This window comes from Schistocerca piceifrons, chromosome 7 (genome assembly GCF_021461385.2).
Source record: "Schistocerca piceifrons isolate TAMUIC-IGC-003096 chromosome 7, iqSchPice1.1, whole genome shotgun sequence".
Classification (NCBI taxonomy): Eukaryota; Metazoa; Arthropoda; class Insecta; order Orthoptera; family Acrididae; genus Schistocerca; species Schistocerca piceifrons.
Window position 1 is genome coordinate 276,614,012 of NC_060144.1, and position 21,004 is coordinate 276,635,015.

The 21,004-nt window shown below is 46.1% G+C and overlaps 1 protein-coding gene across 1 annotated transcript in view; it reads right to left on the reverse strand.

Annotated features, from left to right (window-relative positions):
* LOC124805627 overlaps positions 1–21,004 on the reverse strand; it is a 41,531-nt gene that overhangs the window by 13,883 nt on the left and 6,644 nt on the right. Inside the window, exon 3 of the mRNA XM_047266195.1 lies at positions 18,077–18,271. Coding sequence (XP_047122151.1) covers positions 18,077–18,271 — 195 coding nt within the window. The remainder of the gene's footprint in view (positions 1–18,076; positions 18,272–21,004) is intronic.

The window sequence follows — 21,004 nt, forward strand, 5'->3', positions numbered from 1 at the left end:
TTCATTGTTAATTGATTCTTTACCATATACTGAAGACGGTGTGTCGCAGACAAGTACAACAAGAAGACTATCATACAAGTACGCTTTCGGCCAGAAGGCCATCTTTTGAAGTACACAACATATAAACATACATTCAAACAAACACAACTCACACATATATGACCACTGTCTTTGGCTGCGGAGGCCAGCAACTGTGTATGTTGGAAGAAGCATTCTGGGTGACTGAGCAAAGGAGGAGGCTTAGGTTAGAGGGAGAGGGCTAGCAGGGTAGGGGTGAGAGATGGTAAACTGCCGCTTGTGGGATAATACCGGGATGTGGTGGAGATGGTAAGGTTGCTTGGTGTCGTAGGATGGTTACAGAGGTAGGTGGTGGTGGGGAGGAAGGGGCGGAAAACGAGAGAAAAACGGGAGAAATAAAAAGACTGTAGGTACATTGGTCGAATAGAATGCTTTTTACTCCTGGAGAGGGAACATGGGAGGGGTAGTTGCATGAAGGACAATGACTAACAAAGATTGAGGTCAAGTGGTTATGGGAACATAGGGTAAATTGCTATGAGAATTCCCACCTGAGCAGTTCAGAAAATATTATGTCGGAAGGAAGGATCAATGTGGCACAGAGTGTGAAGCAATCACTAAAGTGAAGAAAATTGTGTTGTGCAGCGTGCTCAGCAACTGGATGGTACAGACATTCCTTGGTTGGGTCAGCAACTGTGTGGTCCAGATGTTCCTTGTCCACAGTTTGTTGGTGACCAACATGTAGACAAACAGCACATTGGGTGTCATGCCCACATAGAATGCGACACAGTGCTTGCAGCTTAGCTTGTAGATCACTTGACTGCTTTCAATGGAAGCCCTGCCATTGATGGAATAGCTCATACTTGTGGCTGGAGTGGAGTAGATGGTGATGGGAGGATGTATGGGACAAGTCCTGTATCTAGGTCCATTACAGGGCTAAGAGTTCGTCGCAGGCATAAGAACTATGAGGAAATGAGCAGGGAGTAAGGGTGGAGTGGGATGGAAGAGGATACTGTTTAGGTTTGTTGATCAGCGGAATACGACTGTGGGAGAGTTGGGAAGGATAATGGGCAGGTCATTCTACATTTCAGGGTACAACAAGACGTAATCGAAAACCGGGAAGAGAATGTGATTCAGTTCCTCCACTCCCAGGTGATACTGTGTCATGGGGAGAATGCTCATTTGTGGCCATCTTTGAAGAGGAAGTCAACATTGGGGAAGGAGTTTTGTTTGGTTGAGGAGGACCAGATGAAGTGACTGGGGGAGAAGGTATTGAGGTTCTGGAGGAACGATCCAGATCATGAAGGTGTCATCAATGAATCTGAAGCAGGTGAGAGGTTTAGGATTCCAGCTGCTTAGGAGGGATTCATATAGATGGCCCATGAACATATTCGATAGGATGATGCTCTACAAGTGCCCATTGCTGTACCATGGATTTTATTGCATTTGATGCCTTCAAAAGTGAAATAATTGTGGGTGAGGATATAGGTGGTCATGGTGGTCAGGTTTTAGGTCCATCCAGCTTAGGGAAAGAGAGTGTTCAGTGGCAGTGACACTATGGGCATTTGGGTTGTTAATGTAAAGGCAGATGGCATCGATAATGATGAGCACTTCACCATGTAGTAAAGGAACAGGAACAGAATCGAAGGAGGGCAAACTTCAGGTTATAGGCTGGAGATGTTGGTCTATGAAAGCAGAGATGTTCTCAGTGGTGGTAGAGTAACTGACCACAATGGGGCCACTGTGTGGACTTTAGGAAGCATGTAGAAGGTAGCAGTGCAGGGAGGGGTAGGGATGAGGAGAGAGAGTTAGGAGAGTGGTTCTGGGATGGGAGCAAGGATTTGAGAAGAGACTGGATATCTCACTGAATATCTGGAATGGGGTCACTGTGGCAGTGTTTGTAGGTGTAAGAATCTGACAGTTGGCAAAGTCCTTTCGCCAGGTAATCCTTGCAGTTCAAAGGCACAGTGATAGAGCCTTTGTCAGCAGGTAGAATTATTAAGTTAGGGATTGCGGTTTTTCTGAGGATGTAAGGTTATCTTGCATGTTGAGAGATTTGGCGAATGATGGTGAGATAAGGTTCGACGTTAAGAAATTCTAGAAAGTTAACAGAGGGTGATGTGGAAGCAGTGGGGGTAGATCACAGTTGGATGGACGAGTGAACTGAATCAAGCAGTGCTCAACATAGTTTTTGGTTTGAGTCTGACTGATAGGGCTGGTGGTGAAAAAGTGTTCCACTGTTGGGAATGGGAGAAGGAATGAAGGTCTTTAACAAGTCCAACATGATCGAATTTGGTGCAATACGTAAAAATACGTAAATAGCGTAAAAATATGTGTGAAAAAATTAACAAAATTATGCAAAACTACGTGGGAAAAACCACAAAAAGGGCGGAATGAATGAAGTATGGGGAGACATGATGAAACCTGAGGGAGAGGGGCCGATTATGAAAGGTGAAAACGAACAGAAATCGACGTGGAAACTCAACGAGAACAAAGAAAAAAATGAATAAACAGATTATATTGGGGGTTACACGTCGGTGAGCACAGACGTAAGTATGAAGAAGGGGACAGCAGATGCGACTATCTTAGGTGAGGTTAGTAAGCGCATAGTGAAACAAGAGAGGAGAAAGAGTTTTGGTTGAGGGGGCTGGTAGGACGAGGTAAAGGTTAGGTGGCACAGGAAGGTACGGAAAATAACTCGAGGAAATTCGCGAGAGTGACGCAGGAAGAGTGACCTGTTTCAAGGTCTAGGATTTATGATTTCAGAGGGAGTAATATGGACTATGAGATGCTGCACCAACAATCAAAGTGGTCACATAAAAGTGTGTTGTGCGCGAGTGAGACGGGTGACACAGTGTGACTCATAAGCCAGAGTGTGTGGTACAGTTTAGAAGGCGACATATAAAAGATAGGAAAGAAATGAAACAATATGGCGGACACTGAGTAAGGTAATGCGCTTGAAAATAGTATCAAAGGAAAACAGCAATGAGCTTTGGGATGGAAGGCAAGCTATTTGTCAGAATTAACCAATGGAAAATCAAGGATACAGTAATGACAATATTATGAAAAGGACAGATTGTTACTCACCATATAGTGGAGGTGTCGAGTCGCCGTCAGGCACAACAAGAAGACTGTTAAACAAGTAGGCTTTCAGCCAAAATGCTTCCTTCTGAACGAGACAACATACACACAAACATACATGCACACACAGCTCACACACATATGACCAATGTGTCTGGCTACCGAGGCTGGACTACAAGCAGCTGTGCATAATAGGAGAAGTATTCTGGGTAGTGGGGGTAAGTAGGAGGCTGGGATTGGGAAGGGGAGGGATAGAAGGTTAGGGGTGTGGGACGGTAAAGTGCTGCTTGTGGGATCATACAGGGATATCTTGGGGAGAGGGTAAGACAGCTACATGCTGTCGGGAGGTTAGATGGAGGGCAGGATAAGGGAGGTAGCAAGAAAGGTGAGAAGTAAAAAGACTGTGGGTGCAGGGGTAGAACAGAAGGCTGTATAGTGCTGGAGTGGAAACAGGGAAAGGTATAGGTGGATAAAGAACAGTGACTAAGGAAGATTGCCAGGGCAATTCAATAAATCTGTTGTTGGTAGGATGAATGCAGATGGTGCAGACTGTGAGACAGTCATTAAAGTAAAGGACGTTGTGATGGGCAATGTTCTCACCAACTGGGTGGTCCATCTGGTTTTTGGCATGACAGTTTGTTTGGTGTCATGTCCATGTAGAGCGAAGCACAGTGGTTGGAGCTTAGCATATAGATCACTTGACTGCTTTCAGAGGTAGCCCTGTCTTTGATGGGAAAGGTGATGCTTGTGGATGGACTGGAGTAGATGGTGATGAGAGGATGTATGAGAGAGGTCTTGCATCTACGTCTGTAACAACTATACAAGCAATGAGGCAAGGGGTTGGGAGCAGGGGTGGACTGGGGCTGGAAGAGGATATTGTGTAGGTTCGTTGGGAAGCGAATTACCATTGTGGGTGGGATGGGAAAGATAGTGGGTAGGACATCCCTCACTTTAGGGATGATGAGAGGTAGTCGAAATCCTCGTGGAGAATGTGATTCAGTTGCTTCAGTCCTGGGTGGTACCGAGTCATGAGGGGAACGCTCCTTAGTGGCCTGGATAGTGTAACTTAGGTTGGTGGCGTGAAACTGGAGAGATAAAGTATGGGAGGTCTGTTTCTGTAGAAGGTTGAAGGCTTCGGTATATTTCGAGAGGGACCGCTCATCACTACATATGCAATGGCCATGGGTGATTAGGCTGTATAGAAAGACTGAGAGACGGGTGTCGAAGTGTAGGTATTAATGATGGTTGTGTAAAATATTTTCCACTCCATTATGCCATTTGATACAGCAACTGTATGTAGAATATGTGAATTGAAGACAGTGTTGGTTGCAGCTTATTCCCTTATTAACGACACGTGTCAGCTTTGTGGCACATCTTCAGATTATCTTACAATTTTCCATTTACACTGTATCAAAAACCGTAAAATGTCTCTGTGCTAGACTGAAGCACGTGTCGATTCAGGTGAACCCGCAGAGACCTTTTCCTTTTATATTAAAAAAAAAAAAACATTATTCAGCTCTGTGCTAAACTGAAGTACACGTCGAAAGAGATCGACTCTGTCAGACCTTAAGAAAATCATGAGGGAAGTTTTAAGATAATCCGAAGATATCCCACGAAGGCGAAATGCGTAGCCAATAAATGAACAAACTTCAATCAAGACTGTATTTAATTCAAATATCAGTCTGATTCTTGAATGCTGACCCAAACTTCCCTCCTAGGAGGCTTATGGAGTTCCTTAGAGATACTCTTGTAATGAAAGATGCTACGTCCGAGCTTCCTATAAGGTCTTCTCGGTTTAGTCGGAAATTACGTAGCTGCAGGATGAATTTATTTTTTACTTGCAGATTAAGTTAAGACCACAAAGAAGAAATGCCACTCCACCCAATTGTTAGCAAAATTGGCATACCAACGTATAAATTAGCAAAACAGATGACAGCCAATGCTCAGACCCTTTATGGGCAAATGCATAACATAAGAAATTCGGCACGTTCCGTGCAGAACTATCAGAACCTCCGACTGGGCTAAAAAGACCTCAGGATGAGCCTCGATATGATGGTCTCTCTCTTTACAAGAGTATCCATAAGACACTCCGTAAGCCTCAAAAGAGAAAAGATTGTGCCAGCGCAAACACAACTATTTGAAATAAATGGTTGTAGCTACGTCATAAGTTGCTTTAGGAAGCATGTTTTTGAATTCTTGATGGTGACTAGGTTCGGACACTCACGTCCATTTTCAAACCATTCAGCAAAGAGAACTAGGCATTACGATTTTATACAAACGAGGCATATATATTTGCAGTAGTATTATATTACACTAATATAGATCAAAAGTACACAAACTTGTCACGATTTTTAGGTTTTTGAGTTGTCTTAGCAGCTGCATAGCGTATCATAAGTTTGACAACAGAGGCGGAAGTGTATGTACAAAAACAGTAAGCAGTAAACAAAAATGTTCAAATGTGTGTGAAATCTTATGGGACTTAACTGCTAAGGTCATCAGTCCCTAAACTTCTTACACACTAATTAACCTAAATTATCCTAAGGACAAACACACACACACACACACACACACACACACACACACACACACCCATACCCGCCGCAGGGAGGACTCGAACCTTCGCCGGGACCAGCCGCACAGTCCATGACTGCAGCGCCTTAGACCGCTCAGCTAATCCCACGCAGCAACAATAAACAGACCATATAGGACATACATTGGAGAAAAGGTGTACTGAGACACCAGTGGTTACCAGGAAAATCCTAGAGGCCGCTGACACCAGCGCGCTTTGAACATAAAGGTTTGTTGACTGAACAATACGTTCTTTTTTCTTTCATTACTGTATGCTTGAAAACTATTTTTTCTGTTACATCATGATATGACATTACCTGTACAAAACCTACAATTTCATGAGCTAGGCTCAGTAGGTAACACATTACACATACCGTAAACGCAGTCCGTAACAAGTTGCATGTCTTACTGCCGATATGCACAAACCTCCCCCACCTGAATGAGATTTCCACTCTGCAGCGGAGTGTGCGCTGATATGAAACTTCCTGGCAGATTAAAACTGTGTGCCGGACCGAGACTCGAACTCGGGATCTTTGCCTTTCGCGGCCAAGTGCTCTACCAGCTGAGCTGCCCGAGCACGACTCACGCCCTGTCCTTACAGCTTTACTTCTGCCAGTACCTCGTCTCCTACCTTCCATACTTTACAGAAGCTCTCCTGCGAACCTTGCAGAACTAGCACTCCTGAAAGAAAGAATATTGCGGAGACATGGCTTAGCCACAGCCTGTGGGATGTTTCCAGAATGAGAAAAAAATGGTTCAAATGGCTCTGAGCACTATGGGACTCAACTTTTGAGGTCATCAGTCCCATAGAACTTAGAACTACTTAAACCTAACTAACCTAAGGACATCACACACATCCATGTCCGAGGCAGGATTCGAACCTGCGACCGTAGAGGTCGCGCGGTTCCAGACTGTAGCGCCTAGAACCGCTCGGCCACCCGGGCCGGCTCCCAGAATGAGATATCCACTCTGCAGCGGAGTGTGCGCTGATACGAAACTTCCTGGCAGATTAAAACTGTGTGCCGGACCGAGACTCGAACTCGGGACCTTTGCCTTTTGCGGCAAGTGCTCTACCAGCTGAGCTACCCAAGCACGACTCACGCCCCGTCCTCACAGTTTTACTTCTGCCAGTACCTCGTCTCCTACCTTCCCAACTTTACAGAAGCTCTCCTGCGAACCTTGCAGAACTAGCACTCCTGAAAGAAAGGATGTTGCAGAGACATGGCTTAGCCACAGCCAGGGGGATGTTTCCAGAATGAGATTTCCACTCTGCAGCGGAGTGTGCGCTGATATGAAACTTCCTGGCAGGTTAAAACTGTGCTCTACCACTTGCCCGAGAAAGGCAGAGATCCCGAGTTCGAGTCTCGGTCCAGCACACAGTTTTAATCTGCCAGGAAGTTTCTCTCCCACCTGTTTATCTCCACCAATTTGCTGATGACACCACTTTCCTAGCACTCTATCCTACCCTTCAAGGTCCCAACGTACCCTCCAAACCCACCATGACCAGTTCACCACTTGTTGCAACCCCTACAAGACCCAGGCAATCATCATAGGCCGCACCATCCGCTCCTTCCATCTCCAGTGATTTCTACCTACGGTTCTCACTCCTATCCTGACATACCTTGGCCTTACCCTTGACTACCACTTCACCTGGACTCCCCAACCCCTTATGATCCAAAACAAAGCCCACAATAAACTCTGACTTCTGAGACGCCTGCCCAGCCAGACATGGAGAATGTGTCCTTGCACCATCCTTCACACCCACAAATCCTTGATCTGCCACATCCTTTGTTATGCCAGTGTCGCTTGGATTTCCGCCCCTCCCAGATTCTAAAGGCCCTCCACATCCTGGAATGCCATGCAGTCTGCCTCGCCTTCCATATCTGCCTTCTGGGCCCCATGTGCATCCTCTACAACCTAACCCCCTTGCTGTACTATCTTCTTTTCCTTGAACACATCTACACCCTGTACATCGTCTGTTGACTCCATCCTCCTCACCCCCTGGTGTCCCCATTCCACTCCACCCCACCCCATTGCTGTGTCTTTACGATTGTGTCCTGCCATCTCTCCATCTCCACCCCCCCCCCCCCCACCACCTCTCCTACCAACTCTAACCTCACCTTCCTCCCCACTACTCCTCAGGGCTCTCTCTCCCCTACCCTTCCTCTGGGCGGTTTGTCTCACCACTTATTTTTCTGTGTCCCCCTTCTGTGTCCCTGTGCTCCCTCCTGCCTCCCCTCTTCATCTCCCGCCCTGGCCGTCTCCTGCCTCTTGGTGCACCACCTGCCTCCTTCTTTTTCCTCTTCCTCCCACTCCCCAGTCCCTCTCCCGCCCCACCTTCCTCCCTTCTTTTTCCCTCCTCTCCGGCAACCCATCCCTTGGCAGGTCTGTACCAGTGGTTTTTATTCTTCACGTGTACGCTGTTGTTTACAGTAGTTTTTTAAGTGTCGTTTACAGTGGTTATTAAGCGTCTCGCTGTGCGTGTTTTTTTATACTATGGCCGGCTTTTAACTTGTGTTTGACTCCAGTGTAGTTTAAGTTCCCCACGAATTGCCAGCTGTGTTCTTTTAACTTTATGTCGACTTTTTAACTGTCCCCCAGTGAATGTCCCCGTATTAGTGTATATTTTATTTTCATTATCTCCATTTACTGTGTTTTCATGTCCCCCTTTTTTTCTCCCTTTTTATGTATAAGTTCCTCTTTTTATATTTGTTGCAAAGCCACTTGGCTGAAGAGTGGCTGACTGTGACACTGCCTGTGACACTGCCTCCCTGCCCAAATGAGGCAGGGACATGAAATTACAATAAAGAATGAAACAAAATTGCATGTCTTCACTACAATTCAAAACCAGGAAATGTGGCAGCCTCCACTCCAAAACAAATAAATTAATCTGCCAATTTACAAGAATACTGCCCGCTGAGCAGATCATCTCAACAGGAATCCAATGGTCTGTATTCAGTCCTCAGTGGTTACGAGAAATGAGTTATTTCATACAGAATGTAGTAAAACAGTTCTACATACAGAGACCAAAAACTACACTCCTGGAAATTGAAATAAGAACACCGTGAATTCATTGTCCCAGGAAGGGGAAACTTTATTGACGCATTCCTGGGGTCAGATACATCACATGATCACACTGACAGAACCACAGGCACATAGACACAGGCAACAGAGCATGCACAATGTCGGCACTAGTACAGTGTATATCCACCTTTCGCAGCAATGCAGGCTGCTATTCTCCCATGGAGACGATCGTAGAGATGCTGGATGTAGTTCTGTGGAACGGCTTGCCATGCCATTTCCACCTGGCGCCTCAGTTGGACCAGCGTTCGTGCTGGACGTGCCGACCGCGTGAGACGACGCTTCATCCAGTCCCAAACATGCTCAATGGGGGACAGATCCGGAGATCTTGCTGGCCAGGGTAGTTGACTTACACCTTCTAGAGCACGTTGGGTGGCACGGGATACATGCGGACGTGCATTGTCCTGTTGGAACAGCAAGTTCCCTTTCCGGTCTACGAATGGTAGAACGATGGGTTCGATGACGGTTTGGATGTACCGTGCACTATTCAGTGTCCCCTCGACGATCACCAGTGGTGTACGGCCAGTGTAGGAGATCGCTCCCCACACCATGATGCCGGGTGTTGGCCCTGTGTGCCTCGGTCGTATGCAGTCCTGATTGTGGCGCTCACCTGCACGGCGCCAAACACGCATACAACCATCATTGGCACCAAGGCAGAAGCGACTCTCATCGCTGAAGACGACACGTCTCCATTCGTCCCTCCATTCACGCGTGTCGCGACACCACTGGAGGCGGGCTGCACGATGTTGGGGCTTGAGCGGAAGACGGCCTAACGGTGTGCGGGACCGTAGCCCAACTTCATGGAGACGGTTGCGAATGGTCCTCGCCGATACCCCAGGAGCAACAGTGTCCCTAATTTGCTGGGAAGTGGCGGTTCGGTCCCCTACGGCACTGCGTAGGACCTACGGTCTTGGCGTGCATCCGTGCGTCGCTGCGGTCCGGTCCCAGGTCGACGGGCACGTGCACTTTCCGCCGACCACTGGCGACAACATCGATGTACTGTGGAGACCTCACGCCCCACGTGTTGAGCAATTCGGCGGTACGTCCACCCGGCTCCCGCATGCCCACTATACGCCCTCGCTCAAAGTCCGTCAACTGCACATACGGTTCACGTCCACGCTTTCGCGGCATGCTACCAGTGTTACAGACTGCGATGGAGCTCCGTATGCCACGGCAAACTGGCTGACACTGACGGCGGCGGTGCACAAATGCTGCGCAGCTAGCGCCATTCGACGGCCAACACCGCGGTTCCTGGTGTGTCCGCTGTGCCGTGCGTGTGATCATTGCTTGTACAGCCCTCTCGCAGTGTCCGGAGCAAGTATGGTGGGTCTGACACACCGGTGTCAATGTGTTCTTTTTTCCATTTCCAGGAGTGTACATTTAATAATAATATCACAACACGCAGTATTAATCACAAAGACCAAAAAGTGCAAACAAATAATCAGCATGCAGTAAATCATACACAGGCAAGCCATTTATCACAGATGTTCTTAATTTTATATATTGTGCTCTAACGAGCAAAATGTACAGTTCTGTTGTTAAATGCATAGCGCAACCATGTCACAGCACATCCAGTAGTGTAACAACAAGCACCATCGATTGGCGAAGACTGTAAGAAATACGCAAATTGGATTTCTTAAAAAGTTTTAAATTATGTCATAAAGATAACAAATCCTTCTTTTTAAGGAGTAAACTTTTTGTTATACAACTCATGTTAGATTCTCAGCGCAAACTGGTGCGAGAGCAAACTGCTGTATTGAAATGTAGTTAGGTTACGATAAACTGTCGATTGACAAAATCCAGATGAGTAAAAACTGAAGTATTTAAAAATCTTTAAAGTATATAATAAAAGTAGCAAATCCTTTCTTTTAGCAGATTAAACTTATTATGTGGCTTAATAATACTCCGTTGCAAATGGCTTGTCTGCCGGTGATTTACTGTATGCTGGCTGTTTGTTTCTACCTTTTAGTAATTGTGTGCAGAGCAGTATATTGCGATTTTAAGTTATTATAGTCAAATGCAATTTCTGCTCACTGAATGTGAAACTGTTGTACTACATTCTATATTAAAGTAAGACGCTTCTTTTCTCCATTAGAGGAGTCAATGTAAAATAATGTGTTATTGTTGAGATGATTTTCTTGGCAGACAGTCTTATTGTAAACTGGCACGTTAATTTATTTTTGGAACGGGGTGCTCGCGCTCTTTTTGATTTTGAGCTGTTGTAAAGACTTGTAACATTTTGGGGTCAGGGCGCAAATTATGTGTAATGCATGACAGTATTGAGTGCAGCTCACGAAACTGTAGTGTCTCCTGCAGATGGCGACATGTCATGACGTAATGCATAACACTTTGGTGTAATTCGACTCACTGGGGACCAATGAATGGTTTTCGCATAAAAACAAACCTTTGCGTTGTAGGGTTTTCTAGACTATATTAAGTTAATGAAAGAAAGGTGAATGTATTGTTTGTGTGTGTATTGTGTATTGCACTGGCGACCTAGAAACGATGGAGAGGCTTTGTCCTACCGTAGCCCACAGTGGCCCACAATGCCACAACAGGCCACAGCAGTCCACCCACCCCACAGCTGCCGCACACCGAACACACAGTTATAGTGTAGTTCGGCCTCCAGTGCTCCCTCCCCCCCCCCCCCCCCCCCCCCCCCGGGAACGTCTCATACCAGTCGAGTGTAGCCCCAATATTTGCGTGGTAGTGCAATTACGGTGAACCCGTACGTGGAGACAGTGTTTGCGCAATAATCGCTGACATAGTGTAACTGAGGCGGAATAAGGGGAACCAGCCCGCACTCGCCAAGGCAGACGGAAAACCGACTTGAAAACCATCCACAGACTGGCCGACACACTAATCCACTGGGCGGGTTCGTGCCCGGGACCGGCACGCCTTCCAGCTTGGGAAGCAGTGTTAGACCGCGCAGATAGCTGGGCGGGCAATATATTGTTTAGTCAGCAAACATTTTATCTTCGACGCGAGGTTTGAAAATGCACATAGGCGCCAGAAACTAGTCACCACCAAGAAATAAAAAAAGGTACTTGCTAATACAACTTATAAAGGAGCTACAACCATTTATTTCATTTATAGAACAAATTGCGGATCTTCTTTTTATCTGCAGCGTGCTGCAATATCGTAAAAATGTTTTAATTCGTGCTTACTTCAGTCTACCAATTCTTTGATGGGAATTACTATGAATGAACAGGCAGAGTGCTGATGTTTTGTATGTCCATCCCTTTGACTGGAGATCTTTGTGGCCACGGCCGTTCACCATTGTAAGAAAATGAACCCCTACAGCCTTCCTTATGACCTTATTTATCATATAGCTACCAGTTTCGGCTCTGCATTGAGCCATATTCAGGCCGTAGTTGATTCTGAAGGGATTATGACGATCCATATATACACTGCATCACTGGCCATCATAACTGGTTGACGGAGAGTGTCTGTAACTGTGGTGTCACCACTTCATCCCTCAACTGCCAAATGACTGGAGAAACATTCGAAATACAGATCAACGACACATGTTCTTGAATGTTGTATACTGAATGTGTCTCCAGTCAGTTGGGAGTTGATTGTTGTGACGCCACAGTTACAGATAGTATGTGCAAACCAGTTGTGTTAGCCACTGATGCAATGTATATATGGATCGCGATAATCACTTCAGTATCGACTACAGCCTGAAGGTGGCGCGCTGAAGTGCCAAAACTGGTAGCTACACAATAAATAAGACCACAAGAACGGCTATAGGCATTTAATTTTCTTACAAGAGTGGTGATGGGCTGTCCATGACCACTGGTGGCCAATACGTTTATTGGGTCATGTGAAGAAGAATCCCTGGAGTTGGCAGTCTACAAGCCTTGGTGCTTTTTTCGATATGCATATGATAGGTCCGTAATCTGACCTACAAGACATTCTGCACCACCTGATTCAGCGAAGACGAAATCCATGTTGAGATCAATTAAGGATGATATAGCACTTCGGAAACTAGAAGCCTACCACATCCCTTGCTAGTGTGACAAAATGCATGTACGCCAGACTACCCTCACAGTACAGGAGAGATGCACTGAAAATAAACGCCACACATACAACTAACAGCTGACAAAGTCCACTGTGGAAGAGCACTACTTTTGTCACAGACACGTTTTGAATAACGGGAGGGGGCAAGTTGTAGCAACAGTCCAGTACCTTCTCGGACTGTATTCTAAAAGAGGCTGTAAAGATTGGACTGCATGGTGAACTAATAAATAGAGAAATGAGTTTTCAGATAAGAAAGGATTGAGATCCAACACGCGGAAATTCGTCGCTGTCATGGCAACTGAAGAATAAAAGGCCGGATATTCGCTGCGTCTGCACAGACCTTCATCCGACGCTGGCGGTAGAGTGAATGTGGGCGTAGGAATGTTCCCTGTTGACGCAGTTTCCCCATCCTCGCACTAGGTCTCCGCCCAGAGACGAGGCTGTGGATGAATGGGAGAGCATATGAAGGTAGCGAGTCATCAGGAACGCCTGAAGATGGGAAGAAATCGCCTTGCCGTACTATCAAGCTTTCTGTAAAATGACATCAGGCTAAATACCCAAGAAATACTCAAAATAAAACATGTAACTGCTGTACAACAGCCGCTGCATACAGATGAAGGAGTTAGAAATCACGATGTTGTATTTTGCAGGCCACAACATGTGCTGATTTGTCAAGTTGGTGAGATGCAACACGCCAGGAGACTGCGAGACGTACTGACTTGTTCACTAAGCAGTTTTTCCTATCGGAACCTTTCGGAAGGAGACGGAAGCCGCTGCTGCGTGAGCAGGTGAGTATTTATATATACAAGCAACTGCTAGGAGAATTAAGTTATTGGTATTGTTGCTGCAGTTGTCCTCTGTGTGTGCATCATCAAAATAGAAAAAGTTTAAGTCTATTATGCTCTAATCCTACTACTAACTATTTTGTCTATAATTTATTTCTTGTAATTCAAGAAACCAGGGATTCTGCTACTTTCGTGCTTCAGACCTTCAAGCATTTGGGTGATGGTGGAAGCACAATATGATCAGAAAGATTTTAGACGTTCGAGTAGTAGGGGAGTGAGCCGTGCTGGCCCCGGCTTATGCCTTGGTTTAAACCTTGACTGTTACTCTGTGTTTGGTTTCCCGCTGTTATAGCGGTTATGCCGTGGTTCTTCCTCTTTCTACGTGAGGCAACAGTGGTGTGTAACGATATTCGCACATTGTGCTATCTTTGGTCTGGTGCTTATAGTTTCCGGCTAGGCGGTGTGCTACAGTCGGTCGGTTGGTGTGGATCATCCAGGAAATTTCCTCGTGGTGCAGTGGGCCGGACCCGATGGAGGTCTCTACGCAGTGTCGGAGTGTGTTGGAGCTGTTCCGATTGCTACGTGGTTAGTGGCTCACCGGTCCAGGACATAAAAGTTGAGTGGTGATTTAATTTCCGAAGCTAGTCTGTTCATATTGTGCCATTGGTTTTCATGTTTGGCTGTTGTGGGTATTCTCGTGAGCAACAGTGAGTGTTCGAGTTGGCAAAAGTTTGGGCACCATCCGGTGGAGTTTAACTGTATTTTGGTTATTTGAAGTCCAAGTGCACCAGCGGACTTTTCTGCCTTGTGGCCGTTAGCGTACCAGTTACCTGCCCTGGCCGCTGACATAAAATTCAGGCAGTGTCGTTTCCTCACCGTGTTGTCGCTGTCCAACACATGTGTGTAGTTGGCTCTGAGCACTATGCGACCTAACTTCTGAGGTCATCAGTCACCTAGAACTTAGAACTAATTAAACCTAACTAACCTAAGGACATCACACACATCCATGCCCGAGGCAGGAGTCGGACCTGCTACCTTAGCTGTCGCTCGGTTCCAGACTGTAGCATCTAGAATCGAACGGCCACTCCGGCCGGCTGTGTGTAGTTTTGACAGCTTATGCATACTTGGTTGTGGGCGGGTACGCCTTTTACGTTTTGGCTTTGGAGTTCCTTGCGTACTGGTCGGGTGGGTAGCAGGTCGTCTTATCGGTGGGTCCGTTGACTGTCTCTTGGTTGGGTCGCCTGCGGATCGGATATAGTTGTGCCGACTACCTGTCTCCCCTAAGCGAACGTTATGATTTCAAGTGCAGACCGAGCCCCGGAAACTTCTGAGCGCCGCTGGCTGTACTGCTTTTTCTTATTGGTGTTTGATTGTGTATTTTAATGGCTCATAGCCGATGGTTTGAATTGGTATGCTTTTAGTTGTGTTTTAAATAATGACCCTTCGGCCGTGTAAAATTGAAAGTTCCTTCCTTGTCAAGTCTGGCCTTGTTTGAGCCTTCAGCCTCCTTTTTCAAAATTATTTAAGGATAAAGCCTTGGGCTTTCTTCCTTGTAAAAATTTATTGTAGTTGTGTTTTAAATCATGGGCCTTCAGCCGTTTTAAAAATTAAAGAGGTTGTGCCCTTAAGCCATAAGATTGTGTGACATATTTAATCGGTAGCTAAGCTCGGAAATTTGTGCTTTAACGGTTGGGCAACTAAATAAAATTATGTGTGTTCGAGTGTTACTGACAGCCGGTCATTTTTGGTCCCTTTCCACGATTCCAACTACCTGTTCTGTCCTGCGATTTAACCAGGCGTTTCAGCGAGCGGTACACAATCTTGAGTGCAAGATAACTTCAACACCAAATCTGGAGCGGTAAGTGCCGGCTTAACTGAAGGACTAAAACATATATCAAGAGTCAAGTTTTGCAACTATCAGTGATGGAGTACTCGACATTCTCCGCAGTGGCAACAGGAGCACGATCTTTCATGGAGGAGTAAATAACAGGGATACATTTGGCTTCGAAAAAACCGTGATATGAACCATTATTTTTACATATCTGCGTAGTACAAAAATAGTGTACATAAAATTGTCATTTCACTCAGTGCAGCTAAATGAGATATTAATGTTCAATGTCTAAAAGAATATTGTGGTGGCTCTGCGTTTAATTTTTGAGAATATTTTGTACTCACATATACAGTCATCGGATTTGGTACCGATCTAAATGCTTTTTCAGCAGTGAATGTGAAAATATGCAGTGTCTCAAGGACTGCTTTACAGATTCTGAGCACTGTACTGCTTTTGAAGTGTATGAGAAGTATAAAAGTGTCAGTTACACTGAAGTGGTTCTGCTTCAGTGTAACAAACGGATTGATAGTTGCTTTAAGGCCCACAAAATCCAGTGCGCTGTCATTTCTGTTTTATTAAAGCAGATACAGCTGTCAATACTTTGCTGGGTGGTGGAGGTATTTAAAATATTTACTCAAATTGTAACAGCCTACTGCTTACAATAGATAATATTCTAAAACTGTTGACGATGAAGTAGGATGTATATTAAATTCGTGCTGTCCAATGCGTATGAAATCATAAAATGTGTTCTGTTTCAGCATAAGGAAGTGGTTGATTGTTGCATTCAGAAGTAATAATATAGAGTGAAAAAATGTTAAAAAATGAAATATCTACAAACCTGTGTAAATACTGATTGGAAAAAAACTTACACAATTTAAACTCTGCATACCCCTTGTGGTAGCTAGAAAGTATCTAGCTACCTCCAGAATGTTTCTACTTTCCCATTCCCTCTGGATTATATACAAAGACAGAGGTGATATTTACTGATGATTAGGCAGTACAGGACTTGGCATAAACAAACATTCATGAAGAATATAGGGCTATTACAAATGATTGAAGCGATTTCATAAATTCGCTGTAGCTCCATTCATTGACATATGGTCACGACATACTACAGATACGTAGAAAAACTCATAAAGTTTTGTTCGGCTGAAGCCGCACTTCAGGTTTCTGCCGCCAGAGCGCTCGAGAGCGCAGTGAGACAAAATGGCGACAGGAGCCGAGAAAGCGTATGTCGTGCTTGAAATGCAGTCACATCAGTCAGTCATAACAGTGCAACGACACTTCAGGACGAAGTTCAACAAAGATCCACCAACTGCTAACTCCATTCGGCGATGGTATGCGCAGTTTAAAGCTTCTGGATGCCTCTGTAAGGCGAAATCAACGGGTCGGCCTGCAGTGAGCGAAGAAACGGTTGAACGCGTGCGGGCATGTTTCACGCGTAGCCCGCGGAAGTCGACGAATAAAGCAAGCAGGGAGCTAAACGTACCACAGCTGACGGTTTGGAAAATCTTACGGAAAAGGCTAAAGCAGAAGCCTTACCGTTTACAGTTGCTACAAGCCCTGACACCGGATGACAAAATCAAACGCTTTGAATTTTTGGCGCGGTTGCAACAGCTCATGAAAGAGGATGCGTTCAGTGCGAAACTTGTTTTCAGTGAAGAAGCAACATTTTTCCTTAATGGTGAAGTGAATAGACACAATGTGCGAATCTGGGCGGTAGAGAATCCTCACGCATTCGTGCAGCAAATTCGCAATTCACCAAAGTTTACGTGTTTTGTGCAATCTCTCGGTTTAAAGTTTACGGCCCCTTTTTCTTCTGCGAAAAAAACGTTACAGGACACGTGTATCTGGACATGCTGGAAAATTCGCTCATGCCACAACTGGAGACCGACAGCGCCGACTTCATCTTTGAACAGGATGGTGCTCCACCGCACTTCCATCACGATGTTCGGCATTTCTTAAACAGGAGATTGGAAAACCGATGGATCGGTCGTGGTGGAGATCATGATCAGCAATTCATGTCATGGCCTCCACGCTCTCCCGACTTAACCCCATGCGATTTATTTCTGTGGGGTTATGTGAAAGATTCAGTGTTTAAACCTCCTCTACCAAGAAACGTGCCAGAACTGCGAGCTCGCATCAACGATTCTTTCGAACTCATTGATGGGGACATGCTGCGCCGAGTGTGGGAGGAACTTGATTATCGGCTTGATGTCTGCCGAATCACTAAAGGGGCACATATCGAACATTTGGGAATGCCTAAAAAAACCTTTTGAGTTTTTGTGTGTGTGTGCAAAGCATTGTGAAAATATCTCAAATCATAAAGTTATTGTTGAGCTGTGAAATCGCTTCAATCATTTGTAATAACCCTGTAGTGATTATGCTATGGCATTTGACATAAACATTTGGTGCGTTTGTGTGTGTGTGTGTGTGTGTGTATGTGTGTGTGTGTGTCTGTGTGTGTGTACTGAATAGCATCAATTTACAATAATCAGATGTAGTTTGGGTTCTAATGTACGTAATACGCCTAGTGGTTACTTTGCCTCGTTTCGTAACCTAAATGACACCTTGTTCAGAAACTGAACCTCAATTTCTGTTTGTCTTATTTATTATTCTGATCAAATATTTCACACAGGTAGTATCGTGATTAACATTTAGGCTATTTTAGAAGTAGTGACTGATGTAATACCTTTTCGCAAATTTTTTTATGACAGGCCTGTTGTCCCTTGGGCAGATGATTACCGAGGGAAACGGCGTGGCGGAGCCGGGCTCGGCAGGCTGCACCACGAAGTTGATGGGGTTGTAGCGGAACGCGTACCACGCCTCCTGCACCAGCAGCACGGCGCACACCCACGATACGGCCACGCACACCAGCCAGAAGGCCCTGACAAGCAGCAGACGATGTCAGTCAGCACCGTGAGAGCAGCGACGTGCTTGCAGACTTAATGCCAGTCGTGTCTGGACAGAGTAAAACTAGCTTTTGCTCACTTTGGAAATAAAGGATTATTCTACTTTAATAATTAGTGACAGTCAGCCATTTTGCAGGCACAAAATACAGGATGATCGATAAGTAGCTTAGAGATTTCAGAAGACGGCTGTACGAAGACTGCAGGGCATACGGAATACAATTTAAATTAAACATTTAAAAGAATCCTGACACAAAAACCCTCTAAAAACTAAAAAAAAAAAAAAACAAACGGTGGTTTTCCCCTTTGATCTCCTAATGTAAGCAGTAACATTTTGATCCATGCGTCGTCATTTTGGGAGACCGCTACGTAAATAAAAAGAAAAAATAAATAAAAGAAGTAAACAGCAGCTATTCATTCTAGAACAGCATAACTTTCATTATTGCTAGGTATAAGCCCCTTCTGTTTGGGAAAGTCTCCTCCAGGACTGCGCGTCCTGCATCCACACCTCAGAGTAGCTAGTGAATTTACAGTTACTTATTATATAAAACATGAAAACGAATCCGTCCTTAGCGGGCCGGTGTGGCCGTGCGGTTCTAGGCGCTTCAGTCTGGAACCGCGTGACCGATACGGTCGGAGGTTCGAATCCTGCGTCGGGCATGGATGTGTGTGATGTCCTTAGGTTAGTTAGGTTTTAAGTAGTTCTAAGTTCTAGGGGACTGATGACCGCAGATGTTAAGTCTCATAGTGCTCAGAGCCATTTGAATCCGTCCTTAATTAGCCCAACATTGTTAAGGAACAGAGTTAACTACACTCCTGGAAATGGAAAAAAGAACACATTGACACCGGTGTGTCAGACCCACCATACTTGCTCTGGACACTGCGAGAGGGCTGTAAAAGCAATGATCACACGCACGGCACAGCGGACACACCAGGAACCGCGGTGTTGGCCGTCGAATGGCGCTAGCTGCGCAGCATTTGTGCACCGCCGCCGTCAGTGTCAGCCAGTTTGCCGTGGCATACGGAGCTCCATCGCAGTCTTTAACACTGGTAGCATGCCGCGACAGCGTGGACGTGAACCGTATGTGCAGTTGTCGCCAGTGGTCGGCGGAAGGTGCACGTGCCCGTCGACCTGGGACCAGACCGCAGCGACGCACGGATGCACGCCAAGACCGTAGGATCCTACGCAGTGCCGTAGGGGACCGCACCGCCACTTCCCAGCAAATTAGGGACACTGTTGCTCCTGGGGTATCGGCGAGGACCATTCGCAACCGTCTTCATGATGCTGGGCTACGGTCCCGCACACCGTTAGGCCGTCTTCCGCTCACGCCCCAACATCGTGCAGCCCGCCTCCAGTGGTGTCGCGACAGGCGTGAATGGAGGGACGAATGGAGACATGTAGTCTTCAGCGATGAGAGTCGCTTCTGCCTTGGTGCCAATGATGGTCGTATGCGTGTTTGGCGCCGTGCACGTGAGCGCCACAATCAGGACTGCATACGACCGAGGCACACAGGGCCAACACCCGGCATCATGGTGTGGGTAGCGATCTCCTACACTGGCCGTACACCACTGGTGATCGTCGAGGGGACACTGAATAGTGCACGGTACATCCAAACCGTCGTCGAACCCATCGTTCTACCATTCCTAGACCGGCAAGGGAACTTGCTGTTCCAACAGGACAATGCACGTCCGCATGTATCCCGTGCCACCCAACGTGCTCTAGAAGGTGTAAGTCAACTATCCTGGCCAGAAAGATCTCCGGATCTGTCCCCCATTGAGCATGTTTGGGACTGGATGAAGCGTCGTCTCACGCGGTCTGCACGTCCAGCACGAACGCTGGTCCAACTGAGGCGCCAGGTGGAAATGGCATGGCAAGCCGTTCCACAGGACTACATCCAGCATCTCTACGATCGTCTCCATGGGAGAATAGCAGCCTGCATTGCTGCGAAAGGTGGATATACACTGTACTAGTGCCGAGATTGTGCATGCTCTGTTGCCTGTGTCTATGTGCCTGTGGTTCTGTCAGTGTGATCATGTGATGTATCTGACCCCAGGAATGTGTCAATAAAGTTTCCCCTTCCTGGGACAATGAATTCACGGTGTTCTTATTTCAATTTCCAGGAGTGTATTTATTTTGCATCATATTTTTACATATTCACGTACAAACTTAGTTTCACGCATTAATATAACTTACGAGGCGATGTGCTACAGCGGTTTGACGATAGCGCACTAACTCACATCTCATTATACCGCGAGTCGCGCGGAGCGTGGAATGCGGCCAGGCGTGACCAAATGCGGCGACCCGAACGTGCTGTCCCGTGAGGGCAGCCGTCGTTGACGGCTGTGTCTATATTGAAACTTTTTCGAAGCACATGAACACAACACTCTAGCCCCGCATTCACACAAATACTTTCAGGGACGAAACACGAATTTAAGATGCGAGTACGTTTTTCTTCTTTAATTCAAAAAATATTCAAATGTGTGTGAAATCATATGGGACTTAACTGCTAAGGTCTCAGTCCCGAAGCTTACACACTACTTAACCTAAAGTATCCTAAGGACAAACACACACACCCATGCCCGAGGGAGGACTCGAACCTCCACCGGGACCAGCCGCACAGTCCATGACTGCAGCGCGGTAGGCCGCTCGGCTAATCCCGCGCGGCTTTTAATTCACACATATATTATTTGACTACGTTTTGTATATATTT